The 18,110-nt window shown below is 40.7% G+C and overlaps 1 protein-coding gene and 1 long non-coding RNA gene across 2 annotated transcripts in view; one reads left to right on the plus strand and one right to left on the minus strand.

The window, feature by feature from the left end:
• The window catches only part of LOC138756186 (uncharacterized), a 129,021-nt gene that overhangs the window by 77,437 nt on the left and 33,474 nt on the right, over positions 1–18,110 (plus strand). The window lies entirely within an intron of this gene.
• Positions 1–18,110, minus strand: part of grxcr1a (glutaredoxin and cysteine rich domain containing 1 a) — a 68,232-nt gene that overhangs the window by 38,033 nt on the left and 12,089 nt on the right. Inside the window, exon 3 of the mRNA XM_069930335.1 lies at positions 8,217–8,456. Coding sequence (XP_069786436.1) covers positions 8,217–8,456 — 240 coding nt within the window. The remainder of the gene's footprint in view (positions 1–8,216; positions 8,457–18,110) is intronic.

The raw sequence follows: 18,110 nt of genomic DNA on the forward strand, positions 1-18,110 counted from the left end.
TGGACTAAACGCTTGCTGAAATAGCTGCTTGATGTAAGTTTCCGACCTTCCTATTAGGCACCTGTGGGGTGTTTCCTGCGGATGAGAGTACAATCAATTGTGCAGGTTGACTGTACAGGCATGCATTTGTGTCGTCTTCAATTCGTCGTGGAGCAGAAACGTGACAGTTATGTTGCAGTCCTAATTCCTGGCCTAGAACATCTGGTGATCAAGTGTCATCCATTTTATCTGCAAAGGGAGTTCACCACCATCATGCTGGTCGATATGTATATTCTGAACTCAGGCTAACATCAGGCTGGTGCTGGAGGGGCAGCGCACTGTGATCAGCAATCACAAGGCAGCACATCCTGATGCCTTTCCGATCATTGGAGGAGGTCATCAGCCAGGCCAACCTAAAGAAGTCTCTACCAAACTATCACCAACATGTTACCTGCACAATTAGCAGAGCCAATACACTTAACCACTACCATCAAGAACTCCTACCAAGCCATCCCATGTCCGCACTTCAGCAAGTCTGATCACATGGTTATGCGTCTACTCCCGGCGTACAAGCAGAGACTGAGGATGACAGCACCAGTGTTGAGTCGTAGGGGCACCTGCAGAACTGCTTTGAATTGATGGACTGGACCACATTCAAGGACTCATCCTCAAACTGAATGAATATGCCACTTTTGTCACCGACTTGAAGACCTGTATGGATGAGTGTGCGGACGTACCCCAACCAAAAGTCACAATTAATCAAAAGATTTTCAACCTGCTGAGGATGAGGTCAAATGTGTTTAAGATCAGTGATCAGGAAGTCCAGGTATGACCTAGGAAGGCTATCTCAGCAGCAGAGGCTATTCCAAGGGAAGCTACAAACAGTCAGATGTTAGCCAGCTCTGGCAGGGATTGTAGACCATTGCATCCTTCAAGGCGAAGCTGAACATAGTAACTGGGCATAATGCTTCACTACCCAATGAGCTGAACACCTTTTATGCTCATGGTGAATTTTATGCTCATGGTGAATTTAAAGGTACCAATGAGAATCCCTCTAGAAGCTGACGACCTAGTGATATCTGTTTCAATCCTTCAGGAGGGTGAACTCTCACAAGGTGTCAGGCCCAGAAAGCATACCTGGCAGGGTAATGAAAATCTGTGCCAACCAATGAGCTGGAACATTTACGGACATTTTCAATTTCTCATTGCTGGTGAAGAAGGTTCCAACCTGCTTCAAAAGGGCATCGATCATCCTGGTACCCAAGAAGAGTAGAGAGAGCTGCCTCAATGACTACAGCCCAGTAGCTGTTTGTCGACTTTAGCTTGGCATTTAATACAATAATTCCCCAGAGGCTTGTTGAGAAGCAGTCTTCGCTGGGACTCAACACCCCTCTCTGTAACTGGATTCTGGACTTCCTAATGGAAAGACTACAGTCTGTCTGGGTTGGCAGCACATCGAGCACTGTCATGCTAAGTACTGGACCACCTCAGGGTTGTGTGCTCATCTCACTCCTGTTCACAGTACTGGCCAACAAGTGCATCACCAGATCCAGCTTCATTAGATTCATCAAATTTGCACATAACACAATAGTAGTCGGCCTCATCAGCAACAATGATGAGTCACACCACAGAGAAGAGGTGGGAAATCTCATGAAATGGTGTGAGAATAACAACCTGAGGCTCATTGTGGAAAAGACAAAGGAGATGAACATTGACTTAGAGAGGACTAGGAATGACTACCCTCCGCTACACATTGATAACAGTAGTGGAGAGAATAGGGAGCCTACTTAATAAGTGACCAATCCTGGACACTCAACATCTCCTCACTTGCCAGGAAGGCACAACAGCAACTACACTTCCTGAGAAGACCCTAGTGATCTTCTCTGCTGCTCTTATTATCCTATAGTTTGACCTCTGATCCAATTCTCGACAGCAACCATAGAGGGCAAGGCTACTAGCCATCATCATGTCAACTTTCTGCAGGAGCTCTAATGAGAGTGTCCTGACCAGCTACATTATAGTGCGGTATGGTTGGTGTAGAAAATTGGATTGGAGGTCCATCCACAGGATAATAAGAACAGCAGAGAGGATAACTGGGGTCTCCCTCTCGACCATCGACCTGATCTACCAGGATCATTGACTGAAAATGGCATACATAATCGTTGAAGACCCCTTCCACTCAGCACACAACATCCTTCAGCAACCCCTGTCAGGAAAGAGATAGAGGATTATTAGAGCCTGCACCAACAGGCTGAGAAACAGCTGCTTCCCACAAGCAGTGAAGAAGTAAATCACAATAATCTGTCGACACCATGGTTGAAGTAAAATCACAAAATGCTGGAGAAGCTCAGAGGTCAAACAGTGTCCTCTATGTAGTAAAGGTAAAAATACATAAATGATGTTTTGGGATTGAGCCCTTCATCAAGGTATGAAAGAATGCCAGAAGGCATCCGAACAAAAGATCGGTGGGGGGGGGGTGAGGAGAGGAGGGGTGGTAAAGGCAGGAAATAATAGGTGGAGAAAGGAGGGAGGGGACAGCAGTGATCAGGAAAGGAAGGATGGCTGGGTGGGTAAGGGGGAAGGAAGAGGGGAACTGAAAGACTGGAAAGGGGGAGGGGAAAAAAGGTGAGCAAGTTTAGCAGAAAGGAGAGAAGTCAATGTTAAGGCCATCTGGCTGGAGAGAAAATAAGTGCTGTTCCTCCAGTCTACAGATGGTCAGGGTCGGACAGTACATAAGGCCAAGGACAGACTTGTGAGCTTGGGAGTGTGACTCAGAATTGAGATGTTTGGCTGCTGGGTGGTCACTGTTGTTATGGACAGAGAGGAGGTGCTGAGCAAAGCGAACTGCCATTCTGCGACCAGTTTTTCCAATGTAGAGAAGGCTTCAAAGGCAGAACCGGATGCAGTAAATAAGTCCTGAGCATGTACAAGTGAGGTGTTGCTTCACGTGAAAGGCCTGTTTGGGTCCTGGATTGTGGTAAGGGAGGAGGTGTGGGTGCAAATGTTGCACCTCCTGCAGGTATAAGGGAAGGTGCCAGGGGTGCGATGGATGGGGAGGGATGAGTGAAAGAGGGAATCATGGAGGGAGAAGTCCCTGTGGAAGGCTGAGAGGGGAAAAGGAAAAATGTGTCTGGTGGTGGGATCCTGTAGTAAGTTCCTACAAGTAGTGAGGCTGCTGAACAACTAAATGATCTGTTCACATTAACCCTTTGAAACTCTACTATTTATTAAACAATATATATTAAATTATTTTAAACTTATTTAATTTTATATATTTCTTCTGCATATGTGTAGCTTGTCTGTACATGTTTGCATGATTTTGCACCAGGGAATTCCAAAAGCCAGCAACCTCCAAAAACTGGCACTTTTCTCAGCGAATGACATTACACACAAGTAATGTTAATTTCCCGTAATAAATTCTTTGTTTTCAGACTCCCCCCCCCCCCCCCCACCTTCAAGTCCCTGTTTTCCCAGTCCCCATTATCCCCACCCCCATGGACACTTGGGCTTCTGCAGCACACTCTGCCATGGGATCCTTGGCTTCTTTATCAGAAGAGCATAGTCAATATGAATTGGAAGCAACTGTCGTGGCTACATACTCATGTGGGCCTTGAGTAGAGCCAGTCACTGCTGGTGACATATCAGTGGTGACTCATGGGAAATGTAACGCGCATGTGCGTGTGGAATGGGGAGCAGGAACAGGGTAATGGTTAGCATGCATGCATGGGGTCAGAAAGAGGAGAGAAAGCTGTGTCGAGGTCACCTACGGGTTTGTAGTGAATTGGTAAGGCGGGGGTGTTGCATCAGAGGTTGCTGGGAAGAAGAAGGGAGATGTAGAGTGAAATAAAATGTTGACACAGGTCCAAAGGGTGCACCTTAAGGATACACATTTATCCCATTGCGCTACTCCTCTACACCCATGACTGGGTGGCTAGTCACAATTCAAATGCTCTCTTCAAATTTGCCATTAACACCATGGTAATTGGCAGAATCACAAATGGCACGCACAGGAGTGAGATCGATAAGATGGTTGAATGGTGTCACAACAACCTTGCACTCAACGTTAGCAAAACTAAAAAACTGATTGTGAAATTCAGGAGGGGGAAATCAGGAGAATATCATGGAGGGGTCAGCAGTGGAGAAGGTAAAGAACTTCAAATTCACACATGTCAACATCTCTGAAGATTTATCCTGAAGCCTCCATCGATACAATCATGAAGAAGGCTCACCAGTGGCTATACTTTTTGTGGAGTTTGAGGAGATTTGGTACATCACCAAAGACCTGCAAGTTTCTGCAGGTGTACCATAGAGAACATTCTGACTGGTTGAATTATTTCTGGTACGGAAGTGCCAATGCACAGGACAGGAAAAGATTACAGAGAATTGTGAATTCGGCCAACACCATCATGGGCATCAGTCTTGACTCTATTGAGGCAAGAGGTGGTGTCTCAAGAAAGGAGCCTCTAACCTCAAGGACCCTCACCACCCAGGCCATACCCTCTTTTCACTTATACCACCAGGAAGGTGGTGCAGGAGCATGAAGACTAACACCCAACCATATAAAAACAACTTCTTCCCCTCTGCCATCAGATTTCTGAATGGACAGTGAACCACAGACACTACTTCACATTCTCTTCTTTTGCACTAATTTATTAATTTTTAACAAAATATAATTTATACCAATATTTGCACCTGTAATATTGCTGCAAATAATGAATTTTGTGACATGTTCAGACAAAAATTCTAATTCTGAATCTAATGTTAGGACAAGATGGTAGGTGGAACAAAAAATCTCAGCATCACATTAGCATTGTTTACTGTGCAACATTGTGCCCACTTAAGACTGTGTACTTATAATGTGTGTTAGCTGTAAATGAGAATGTTCACATCATGCAGAATCTGATATGATCTACTGTGTATCATGAATATATAAAATTGCAACAGATAATGTTTGAAATGAGTAATGCCATAAAATCCATAACTAATCCAATGTAATTCCATTTTATTTACAACTCAATTGATCTAAATGTGTGGAATCAACAGAAAGTCCCAACTCGTTGTACGTTGCGTCTAATATGGGCAAGGTCTGTGAGAAGCCATCGTTTGCATTAGTGAACAGCCCTCCACAATTAGATAGGGCTTTCAAAATACAATAGCACATTTAGCATCAGTACAACAGTATACAAGAACCAAACGAAATGTATAAATGAAAAATGAAGTGAAATATGAAAGTCTGTAAAACCGTACAGTAAAACACAATGCCAGAGAAACACAGCATACTTTATATAGTAAAGATAAAGATGTTTCAGGCCTGAGCCCTGCTGGCACCTTGGATTCTTCCACTGCTGGTTTCCCAGGATCATTTATTTCCCCCCCCACCTCCGCCACCCACCCCACCACCACTCCTTACCCTTCTCTATCCCCTCACACCTCTCCTGCTCACCCCCATCTACTCCTTTGTTCTCCTCCTTTCTTCCCACCAACCCCCCCCCCAGCCCTCACACCCTCTCATCTCATCCCCCCATCCCCCAATTCTCCTCTGACCTCCCCTGTCTGCCACATCCATCCTCTGGCCTCCCTAGCCCTAATCCCCCACGCCCTTCTTTGGCTTCCCCAGCCCTCACTTTCTCTCCCTCCCCAGTCCTCCAAACACCCTCCCTCTTGTGCTCTGCCTGTTATATCTACCTATGACCTCCTGCCTGTAGACCGTTGCTCCTCCCTCTGCTTCTCTGCCATTTTATTCAGGTGCCAGGGAACACATTGATCCTACTTTGATGAAGGGCTTGGCTTATGCCCGAAATGCCAGTTATGGATTTTTATCTTTATCTTTACTATACAAAGAACACTGTGTGACCTGCTGAGTTTCTCCAGCATTGTGTTCTATATAAATGAAAAGTGGTGGACACAATCCACAAGAGTGGCGACGTCTATAGAAAAAGCAACAATTAATGTTTCAGGTCAGAATTAGGAGCCAGCATCTGCAGGTTTGTTTGACTTTCAAGTCAAAGCAAAATATTAAAAGTCTGACATAAAAACTTTAAGGGCCAAAAGTACTCAGAAAGCCAGGCAGCCTCTGTGAAGAAAGAAACAATATTAACATTTTAATTCAATGAAAGCTCCAACAACCTGAAACTTGTTTCTTTCTCATGAATGTTGTCTGATGTGGATAGTATTTTTGGAGATTTCTGTTTTCATTTCTGTGGACAAAGAGTCTTAGTGTCCCGAGCTTACCATATCCTTCTAACATTCTGGATAAACTTGAAAAGAGCTTAGAGAGCAGATAGCTTCAAGCTATCAAGAATAAACACTTCCAATGACCTGAACTGATACAGTGACACAATGGTTAAGAAAGCTTACCAATGCCTATACTTCCTTTGAAGATGAAGGAAGTTTGGCATGTCCCCCATTGTCCCTTAACAACATCTACAGATGCAACATCAGAAGCACTGCTCAAGATCAGAAGAAACTGCAGAAGGTGGTGAATGCAGCTCAGAGCATCCCTCCCCATTGACATTTTCCACTGCCAAGGAAAGGGCGCCAACATGCTGAAGGACCCATCACACTCCGAACACATTCTCTTCTCACTCCTCCCATATGGGAGAAGGTTCAGAGTGCAAAATTATACACCAACAGCATCTTCCCCACAGCCATTAGGCTGAAGCCTGCAATGTTTCATTTTGACTCTACACTCTGTAAATTGGGCTCTTTACACAGCTATATGGATGTTAGAGGTACCTGAAGGATTTCTGTGAGAAGAACCTATAATCAGAAAAATAAGCACAAACTAACATAACTTAATGATTATCTTGAACTCAATGGAGATGTGAGCAGGTTGAAATCTTCCTCTGGAGATTTATTTTTATGAACATCCATATATCCCATATCTGCTGCATTCACTTAATTTTAGCAATTAACAATTTCCTCAAAAGAGCTTAATAACTTTATCATTTCAGTAAGTTCACGTCCAATGTTCATGATTCATCCTAAGAGTTCAGCTGAGTGGCCTCATCAGAGCTGTGGGTTCCAAGTGGGCACATCTCTCCAATGCTCCCGTGTCTGGGCCTCAAAATGGCAGAGAGCTGAGAGCTGCAAGAAAGGCAGGAGGGGCAGTCACAGTGTGTCTATAGGGAGTGGAAAAGCAGCCAGATGGTTGCCAGCAGATCACATTATCTCTCTGCTTCTTAGAAGAATATTTCTTTATGTCATATCTCAACACTCCCAAAAATTATTTATCACTCCAAGTTCTGCTCTTCTTTGGATGAACTGCCAGCTAAATCAAGGCTCGTGTGCACAAGTAATGTTCCGTCAAGTTGTCTTCCAAAATGTGTCTGTAACAATACAGTCTCAGTCATTGAATATTACAAGTTATTGAAAGGCCTAAAACTGGTGAGTTCTAGCAGCTGGACAGTGAGCTTCATTGAGGATGGGACTGACCAGATCAGGATTACTGCACAATTCTTTCCCCATAAGAGTCTGCTGACTTCTATCATGGAATTGATTCTTTTAACTTGCCTGTCTGAAAATTTAGTAAAAAGCCTTAACATTAATAAAAGCATCCAATGACCAGATCTGACAATGGAACTACTGGAGGAATTGCAGCATTGATTAAAGCAGGAAAGTTCAGTAGGAGAGAGTGTGTAAAGAGCAAAATTCGATGTAATATGCAAATATCCCAGACCAAGCTAACTGTTTCTATTGATGGATATTTTGCTGGATCAGCAAAGAGTATCCTTTAATTAAGGGGTGGAGATTGTACTGGATACAATACCAACAAAAGATCAAATAGAATTCTAAGAATAAAGAACCGAACTGCCATAGGAATAACCAACCAAAGGCAATTCATCACAGCACAAAGGAGCCCAATGAACTAGGAGCACTAAATCAAACCAAGCAAGAAGGATTAGATAGTTCATCAAGCTGCAGGTTTTACTTCTCTCTGAGTAGTTAATGTAGTGATTAAAGTGCATGTAATGAAAAAATAAACCATGATTTCTTTCTAAGATTAGTTCCACTGTGGCTAATCTCCATCCTCTTTGAGCCATTGTGTGATTACTCTCTCAGCCCATGATTTTCATTGGTACCTCAAGTAAGTGCCTCACTATTGGTAAATGTGAAATATATGATGCATCATTGAAATGACGAAGCAGGTACATTTGTGTTGTCATTGTTCCCACAAGTCCACATAATTATAATAGCAAATACAGAGTTTGGCATTTAGTCAAGACAGCTCAACTTACCCCCAAGTAATAGCCATCGATGAACACTACAGGTAAGGAAGGAGATTCATTTGCTCTCTTGCAACGCTCTTCCAGCTCCTTTCCATAGTCACTGTTCAAAGCAATATTTTTTTCTTCCAACTTTATTCTGTGATTTTGGAAAATTTTCCTTACTAACTCACAGCGATCAAAAGTTGCCCGCACCACACGAAGACTAGTTGTGTAGATGACTATTCTTCCAAATTCTAGTGTTAGTGGTGGCTGCAAGAAATAAAGATAAGTCTCAAACACAGCATTGTTTGTTTCTTATTGTGTTAATGTGGTAAACCACTGTTATACCATGTGCAATGAACAGGAATTCACTGATTGTGTGTAGTTTAGATGGCTAGCCCCTCCTTTGACTCTGCCCCCTCCTACCCCAATATAAACACTAGTTTTCTCAGCTTATCTCAGATTCACCTGAGGATTATTGTACATAACAGCCATTGATTGTAAGCTATTAAAAGTGTATTTGTGCTCCTCTCAAGTCTCTGAGTGCAATAAGTTGTATTATACCATGATTGACTGCTACCAACTGGACACACCTCCCAAGATTGATCCTACCCATAGCCCCTTGCATGCCACCCTTTTACTTTTGCTCTAATCACTCAAGGAGATAGTGTTCCAGTCTTCAGTTATTAAAAGCCTGATTGTTTCACTACTCAGCCTTTTGTGAATTATTAATGGTACATCAGTTAAATTTTTAACTCTCTTATATTTTGAAGTAACTTGGAAAAGTTGTACACAAACATGCATGTACTACTTCTACACAATTGTACAGTTCTGTGAACCATACTCTCCATCCACCCCACCCAAATCCATCTGATCTCTGGACGATTAGCAGAATAAAGAATTTTTTTGGAAAGCAAGGGAGAGATATCGCTAACCAGAATTGGTAAAGTATCACAACTGTGTAACAAATCATTGGTGAAATGTTGAATTCATAATGTGTTGATATCATACTAATAGCATCGAGGAAATCTTTTTCACCTGAGAAAATGCTGTATTAAAATTTGTAACTGGACTTCATAAATTTACATTTTATACACATCAACTCACTCCTCCCTCTCCAAATGATGTGATTTTTTTATTCGTAAGGGCTTGTTTTTCAAAACTTTCAAGTGACTTATGTTGGAGGAAAATGGAAACGGAAGCATTTTTTAATATCAGACCAGATTCTCCCCCACACCCCCAGTTCTCTCACTGCCCCAGCTCAATCTACAATCTCAGAATACCCACTATTTCAACATCTCCCCCACATTCCTGCCTTATCTCTGACTACCCCTCACTTACTCCCATTAGGCCCTACTTGCCTGATTTTCAGGTAGTCAACCTACTCAAATATACCCTGTTCTGTGTCCTGTCTTAATAACCTGTGGCTATTTTCAGCCCTTCTGTTCAGGTTTCTCCCATCCAGAAGCCTCACTTCACCCCAATGCTCTACCCCTACTCCCACCCACATGGCCTCCCTGTCTGAGTAAACATCTGTGCCAAAATGTTATGACCTAGGGATATCACTATTGAATTTGAATACAATGACCTTTAGTTCCATCTGTTGTGTGTTTGGATCAGTCTCTCAAGACAAGACCATTTCCCATGTTGTCTATTGATAACAATATGCCTTTAATTTTCATTTTTACTGATGTTTGAAAGTAAGAGGAAAAGATAAATAAAATCTATAAATTAACAAAATACATCAGTAAATATTCATCCCAAATTTTGACCCACCTTCTTGGCCTAAGTGCAAGTATGCCCAGATAGATTTTTTTAACAGCTTTATATTGAATGTAATGAAGTTAGAATGATATTTTAATTATCTTAAGGGGTTGTGTATCCAGTGAACCTATCTAGAAGCACACTTTTAAGCCATTGAATTGGTTCCAAAGCTATTGCATCCATTGAAACTGTTTATTGTAATCCTATTACTTTGTCCTTCCCAGTACTATTGTTAAATACTTCCATTTTAAATTCTAACCCATTTCACTTTTAAATGATATTATTGTTTCCACTTCAAAAGATGTCCAAAATGTAAAGCACCCAATGTTCTCATTATCATCCTTAAAATACATTCTGTTAACTTCCTCCTTCACTCTTCCAGTAATATTTCTGTCTAACTTGACAACAAATGGAAAAAAATTATCGCTATATGCTTCTTCAAATCATTCACAATTCTAAACTTCTCTGTTCTTGTTAAAAATGTCATGAAGTTTTCAAGCCTTTAAGATGTTTTCTTTCTGATTTTGTTTCAGTGAATCATTATTACTCTTACATGTCTCTCGTATCCTTCTTTTAGTGGGGTTTATACGACTCCTTGGCAGAATCAAATTCTTGTAGATACACCAGCTCTCTTGTTTGACATCCCATGTGTGCCCTCCTTATGAACTATGCGACTTACAACCATCCATACATACATACAGCCTAACAAAATACTGTATAATTTTTAAAAAATAAATATAAAAATTATGCGTTAGTTCTTTGGGATCCATTGGTTGTTTACTTTGATAGACCAACATGGTGGCGGTCACAGGCTGGGATGGTGCCAAAACTCCACTGCCACTGAATGTGTTCTATTTTCAGGACACAAAGGCGGTGATGGACCTGGAGTTCGAGGTGGGGGAGGTGAGCGCAGTGCATGTGCTGGTGGTGGTGGACAATGAGTCTTTCCAGTGCTGGACAATCTGGGCCATGGACAAAGTGCTGTGGCTCCAGTTTAAGACTGAGTCAGCCCAGAGTAACATACGTCCAACTTACGTACATTTTGAGATCCGACTGGTTGCTCAGATCAGAACTTGGACGTATATCGGGGACCATCTGTATTCAAATTGCTCTTCCATTTTTTATGGTTTCATGCACTTGAATAAGAATATTTAAAGGATGTTTTTCTTTCCCTAACAAAAGGAACATAATTTTATTGACATACTTAGCTTTACATAGAGTGAATCCACTTGGATCAACAGCAGTAACAATGGTTAATGGAGCAGCTTATCTCATTGAGGCCTCATTTCTCTAAGGGGTGCTGGACAAAGTGGTGACTCTCTGTCTTTCTTACGGTAGACTAAGTTAAAGAATTTCATGTATGTTATATTCTACATATAGTATTACATAACAATAATGGAACCTTTACTTTTACATTTTTTACAACATATCCATGAAGAACACCATAATGCACAGTTTGCTGTGATGAGCAATGCTTAAGAATTCCAATGTTTTGATTTGCAAGCAGCTTACAACTGATGATCTGGCCAAGAATCTCTAGCATTTCATCTTTTCAAGCTCTCCTCAAAGTCCATGTACAGCACATTTGAATGTTGCCATTATTTGCTCTTTGTTACACAAGAATTTGGTAGGTCATCTGGCCCCCCTCAATCCTTACAATATGATCATAGTTGATCTATCCCTAGTTTCAACTCCCTTCCTGTGCCGTTCCCCATAGCTTTATTTCCCCAATCTTTCATAAATGTATCTACCCCCCTTTAAGTTGCTCCAATTATCTAGATTCCAAAACTCTCTGGGTGTAGATTTATGGCCTCACTTCATCAAAGAACTTGATATTGACCAAAGATGACCTTTTAGAAATCTATGTTGATTTTATATTGTTTTGTCCCTGTGTGTTTGTTTTGGTAATCTTTAACAAGGTTTGACCCAATACCAGAAGACTTCATGGGTCTTCAGTGTTCTTTCTTATAATTAATGTTTAGGCTAAATTGTGATAAATCATTGAACTAGTTTTATCCTTTTTTAAAGCACAGCAGTACTTTCAATTCCCAGAACTCATAACTCTCTTCCTTTCATTCTGGATTTGTTCTGTCTTCTGCAGTTTCCTTTGAGAATTGATAATCTGAACCCAAGATTTTTTTGGCAAAGTATTTGGCTCATTTGTTTAATGATGCATTTCTTTTCTTTAGATCTTCACTGCTGGTGAGCTGCTAGTTCTTCAAATGCACAGTATTCTAACTGAACCTGAGGTATATAAAATATGAGATGCTTGGGTAGGGTAGAGATGGGCAGATAACATGGAGAGGAGAGCTTAAAACTAGAGATGAGAGGGAGGAGACGTAAAGGGGATCTGAGGGGTAAAATTTTTCTCACAGGGAATAGTTGATATCTGGTTTTTCTCACGGAATAGTTGATATCTGGAATATCTCCTGGCAGGTTAGCTTAATGATGCAGAATGTAAATTGAAGCTCAGTGAATAAGAAAGTAAGAAAGTAATCAAAGGAGCTTCTGTTTAAAATGAAGTGATAAATAAAATAAAATTTTATTTTTAATCATTTTTGCGAGTTTTGATATTGCCAGTTTTCAGTGAAGCTTGTGGAAAGGTCTGGTTAATGGTGTCACTCATGTTCAATGGCTTGGAATTCACCACCTGCTCAGGTTAATGCTATCTAGCATCTAAAAATCCTCCAGCCATCTCAAATAATGGCTAGGGATAGGAAAGAGGATACGTTTGCAGAGAGGTCCTTCTTTTGTAATTATAATGTCTCAGTGTATGTTTCAAAGCAGAAACCGATGGTCTACAAACGTTTATGGGTTTGCCATGAATGCCAGCTGTTGGAAGAGCTGGCAGAGACAGTATAGTAATAATAACTAAATTTAAGTGACGCCTGGACAGGTACTTGAATGAGCAAAGCATAGAGGGATATTGAAATTAAAGCATGCAAGTAAGGTTAATATAAATAGGCATGATAATCTGTATACAAAATGGACCAAAGGGCCTGTGGCTGCAAATCTTGATGACTATGACTCGATGAATCTAAGAGACATACATCAAGAATGTGAGATGCCAAGTGATATAAAGCCAGTAGAAAGGATAATGGTTTTAATTAAGAAGTAACTAGATATTTTATTGGGTTGAATTAAACTTTAGATATAAAGTTTACTTTCTCCACTTGATTTTCAGGTTGTGTGTTAATACCTCTGCAATATGAAAATGAAAGACAAGACGCAATTTACAGTACTTTGTTTTCAAAATCATTTTGTTTATTTAAGAGTAATCTACTTTTAGGAAATACCTTATCATGTGCTGGCCAGAAAATTCTAAAGCTTACTGAGGGATACTAAGCACTCAATGGAGGAGCATTCCAGAAGGTTTGTAACGTACATCAGGATCCAGAGAAGAGAATTTGCATTTGGCTTTCTAGTAGATGGGGCAGTCTCACATAAAGGTTGGGGCACTTTTTTGAATGACAGAATTTGGATTTCCCCACAATATTCAAAGAATGCCCAAAGCACTCCATTTTATGGCTGGATGTTCCAATCTGCATATCCTGGCGGGGTTCCCACTGCCTCAATTGTCTGCAAACCAAGCACCCTCCTGCTGGCTTGCCAAGGTTTGGTCAAATCAGCAATGGAGGCTCCTGCAGGCTCGAGCTCTTATGCCTGCTGCAACTCTTCTCCTCGTGGATTTTGGGACCACCTGTAATTTTCTGCAAAGTGACCTTCGATTCACTAAGGGTTGCGCTGCCAGCTTTTTGACAAAGCCATTCTGAGTACATAAATCAAAATCATGAGAAACAACATCTCAATGGCCAAAATTTAATTTTAAACAGGTATTCTAATAACTTAAAATGGAGTTTGTAGTTATTTATAGTTTCCTGATTTTTAGATGTCTGCGTGCGCATAACATTTTAAATTAATATTATACAGCTGGCACAGAGTCTTACAATTAATTAGTCTTCCAGCTTCAGTTGTTTCCTGTCTACCACTTTTAGTCATTTTTAACTTTACAGAAGCAATGAGTCATGAAGAGAGAAATCTAAGCAACCACAGCAGCAAATTACAGTGTGTATTACTTTTAGAGGATGACATAAGGCCATTCTGAGAATTGAGTGGATTAGAAAATTAATCATATTCAACATCAGCTAATGAAATGTGCAAAAGGAAGAAAAAGTATTATAAAAGAGCACTTCATGTTTTCAACATCAATGATCCTGACCAAAGAAAACAGAAGGTGAATGAGTTTGATTCATCTGTTATTTTCTGTACCTATCACTTACACTGGATAGTTAATCAATTAATGTATAACTTATAACATGGATTCACAATGTAATTTGAAGCTTAGTGGGAAAGAAAATAATCAAAGGAGCTTTTTTAAAATAAAATGATAACAAGGAAAATAAAAAGCTATTTTAATTATCTTTGCGAGTTTTCTTGTTGCCAGTTTTCAGTGAAGCTTAGGTACAATGCTGGTTAATGCTTTCACTCATGTTCAACATCCAGCTGCTCAGGTTATTGCTATCACACATCTAAAAATCCTTCAGCCATCTTAAAAAATGGCCAAGGGTAGGAAAGCGGAGAAGTTTGAAGAGAGGTCTTTCTTTTGTGATCATAATGTTTCAGTGTATGTTTCAAGGCAGAAACCTATTGACCTACAAAATTCAAGAGGCGAAAAAAATCAGTTAATGCACAATAAGTAAGAAATCCAAGCATGAAAGAAAAAGTCAGATTGCTCTTGAGATACCATATGTCTGGAATGTCATTGACAAATCATTCATCACTTTTCTCTAGAAGGAAAAGGAGTTTATGAAGCATGTTGGAGCTATGTTAGAGGCACAGACATGACCTGAGAGTATTTGGAAATGGTCAGGGATGGGAAAACATACATTATGGTTCTGGAATTTGAGATTATTGTGGGAGCTCACAGATGAGAGGCTCAAGCTCTTCATAGCTTTGCAGGAAGACTCTGGGGACTGAGGATATGTAAGTTTGCCAACAGTTTTGTACTTTTTTTTCAAATTCAGGGATCCAGGTGATAAAGATACCCTTTGAACAGTTGCAATCCAGATAGCTAAACAGTTCCAAGTTTTCAAGTTTAAATTTCATGTTTATTGGCATATGTACTAAGCTGCAGTGATGCAGGATGTTTTGCAAGCAGACTAGTGGACATTTCATACATCGTAAAATGAGTAAGACATAATACAAAAGTGGAAAGTTACAGAGAGAGATCAATTGGTACAGACCAAAGGCAGCATAACTTTATTATTTTGCAATTCAGGAGTCTGTTCACGGCAAGAAAAAATAGGTCCTTGAATCTGTTAGTATGTAATCTCATAATTATAAATCTTTATGACGAGAGTAGGGTGAATAGCTGGGATGGGATGAGTCTTTTTATATATTAGCTGCTTTTCCAAGGCAGGAGGAGTTATAGATGGAGTTGAGAGAGAGAGAGAGAGAGAGAGAGAGAGAGAGAGAGAGAGAGAGAGAGAGAGAGAGAGAGAGAAGGGGGATACAGAACGTCTGATAGCCTGAAGCATGTTCATAACTCTGTATTTTCTGTTGACTTGCATACAGCATCTTCCATATCATGCACTGAAGCACCCTGATAGTGCAAAGCTGTGGTAGGGATTTCAAAGATTCTGACCAGTGATAAAATGTTCTAACAGAGAGGTATATTAAGGTTAGGGTAATGTATACATAGGAAGGAAAAAAGACAATGGTGATTCTGCAATATACTTATTTTGCTTCTTAACAGTTGATATCACACCAGCCAAAATTAACAGTGATGGGAGTGGAGGTGATGATTAAACACTGATCAAGATCAAATTGTGGCCATTACAGAGACTTGGTTGTTTTTGGGGCAAGAATGGCTGCTAAACAGGCTGGCCTTCAGATGTTACAAATGTCAGGAAGATAGGTAAAAGAGATGGGGGAGTGACATTGTTGATCAGAGATGCTATCACAGCTGTAGAAAAGGAAGACTTAGTAGATAGATTGTCTACTGAGTCAGTGTTAGTGCGTATATTATGGACCACCTCCTCCCCCACCCCCCCATTAGAAACAGAGACATTGAGGAGCCGATAGGGAGGAAAATTCTTGAAATGTACAAAAATACGAAGTGATGGGTGATTTTAACTTTCCTAATATTGATTGGCATCATCTTATTGTCAAGGATTTAATGGAGTGGAATTTGTTAGGTGTGTTCAGGAAGATTTCCTGGCACAATATGTAGATATGCTAATGAGGAAAGGCTATACTTGACCTGGTATTGAGAAATACCAAGTCAGGTGTTAGATCTCGCAGTGGGCAAACATGTAGAAAGTGATCACATCTCTCTCTTTCATTTACTATAGCACTAGAGTAGAACAGGAATAGATAATTTGGGAAAACATGGGATAGGGGAAAACCTAATGCTATTAGGAAAGAACTTGGAAGCATAAATTGGGACAAGATGTACTCAGGGAAAAATATGGAAGAAATGTGGCAAATGTTCAGAGAACATTTACATGGTGCTCTGCACAAATATATTCCATTGAGGTTGGGAAAGGATGTAGAAAATCCAGTTAAAAATATAATAAAAGCTTTGAGGGGTTTAGGAATATAGGAACTGATAGAGCTCTAGAGAATTACAAGATTGCCAGGAAAGAGCTAGAAGGGGCCATGAGAAGTGCTTGGTAAGCAGGATTAAGGAAATCTCCAAGGCATTCTTCAAGTATGTGAAGAACAAGAGGATGAGTCGCATGTGGATAGGACCCATTGGGAGTGTTGGTGGAAACATATGCATGAAGTTGAAGAGGTAGTGGACATTCTCAATTAATACTTTGCTTCAGTGTTCAAAGAGAAAATGACCTTGGCAATTATGAGAATGTCTTGGGATGGACTGAGGACAACATTAAGAAAGAGTATGTGTTGAAGCTTTTGAAAAGTTTGAGGTTAGATCAGGACCAGACAAGATTTACCCAAGATTACTGTGGCAAGAGAGGGAGGAGATTGCTGAGGCACTGGCAATGATCATCACTGGGGACAGGAGAAGTACTGGAGGCTTGGAGGGTTGCAAATGGTGTTCCCCTGTTCAAAAATGGATTAGAGATAACCCAGGAAATTATAGATCAGCAAGTCTTACTTCAGAGATGGGCAAGATATTGGAGAAGATCTTGAGAGACATGATTCACAAGATTTAGAGAGGCATATTTGATTAGGGATAGTCAGCATGGCTTTGTCAGGGTCTCACGAGCCTGATTGAATTCTTTGAGGATATAACAAAAATCATTGATGAAGGTAGCACAGTGGATGTAGTGTATATGGATTTCAGTAAGGCCTTTGATCGGGTTCCCATGAAAGGCTCATTGAGAAAGTAAGGAGGCATGGAGTCCAAGGAGGCCTTGCCTTATGAATACAGAATTGGCTTGCCCAAAGAAGGCAGAGAGTGGTGTGGATGGTTCATATTCTGAATGGAGGCTGGTGACCAGGGGTATTCCACAGGGATCTGTTCTAGGGCCCCCTCCTATTTATGATTTTATAAATGACCTGGATAAGGAAGTGGAAGGGTGGGTTAGTAAGTTTGCTGATGACATGAAAGTGGTATGTATAGACTGACTGGTTTCCAGAGGTTACAAAGTGGCATTGATAGGATGCAGAACTGTACTGAGAAATGGCAGATCGAGTTTAATCGAGAAAAGTGTGAGGTGGTTCATTTCAGTAGGTGAAAATGGATCGGAGGAAACTGAGCAGTGTGGACAAGCTAAGTAATCTTAGCATCTGTGTCCATAGAACACTCAAAGCTGCTGCTCAGGTTAATAGTGCAGTTAAGAAGGTGTATGGTGTACTGGCCTTCATTAAACATGGGATTGAGCTTAAGACCCATGAGGTAATGCTACAGCTATATAAGACAATGGATAGACCCAATTGGAATATTGTGTACAGTTCTGGTCACCGCATTACAGGAAAAATGTGGATGCTATAGAGAGGGTGAGAGGATGCTGTCTGGATTAGAGAGCATGCCTTATGAGGATATTGTCATGATAATGAATATGCATGATATGTATTAACCTGACCAGAAGTCAGATGATATGCACTGGAGGTGGAAGGTGCAGGATGATGAAATAAGGGAAGCAGGAAAATAAAGACACCGAGATGTTCAACTGGTAAAGCATGTGGTGA

Source organism: Narcine bancroftii, chromosome 3 (assembly GCF_036971445.1).
Source record: "Narcine bancroftii isolate sNarBan1 chromosome 3, sNarBan1.hap1, whole genome shotgun sequence".
Classification (NCBI taxonomy): Eukaryota; Metazoa; Chordata; class Chondrichthyes; order Torpediniformes; family Narcinidae; genus Narcine; species Narcine bancroftii.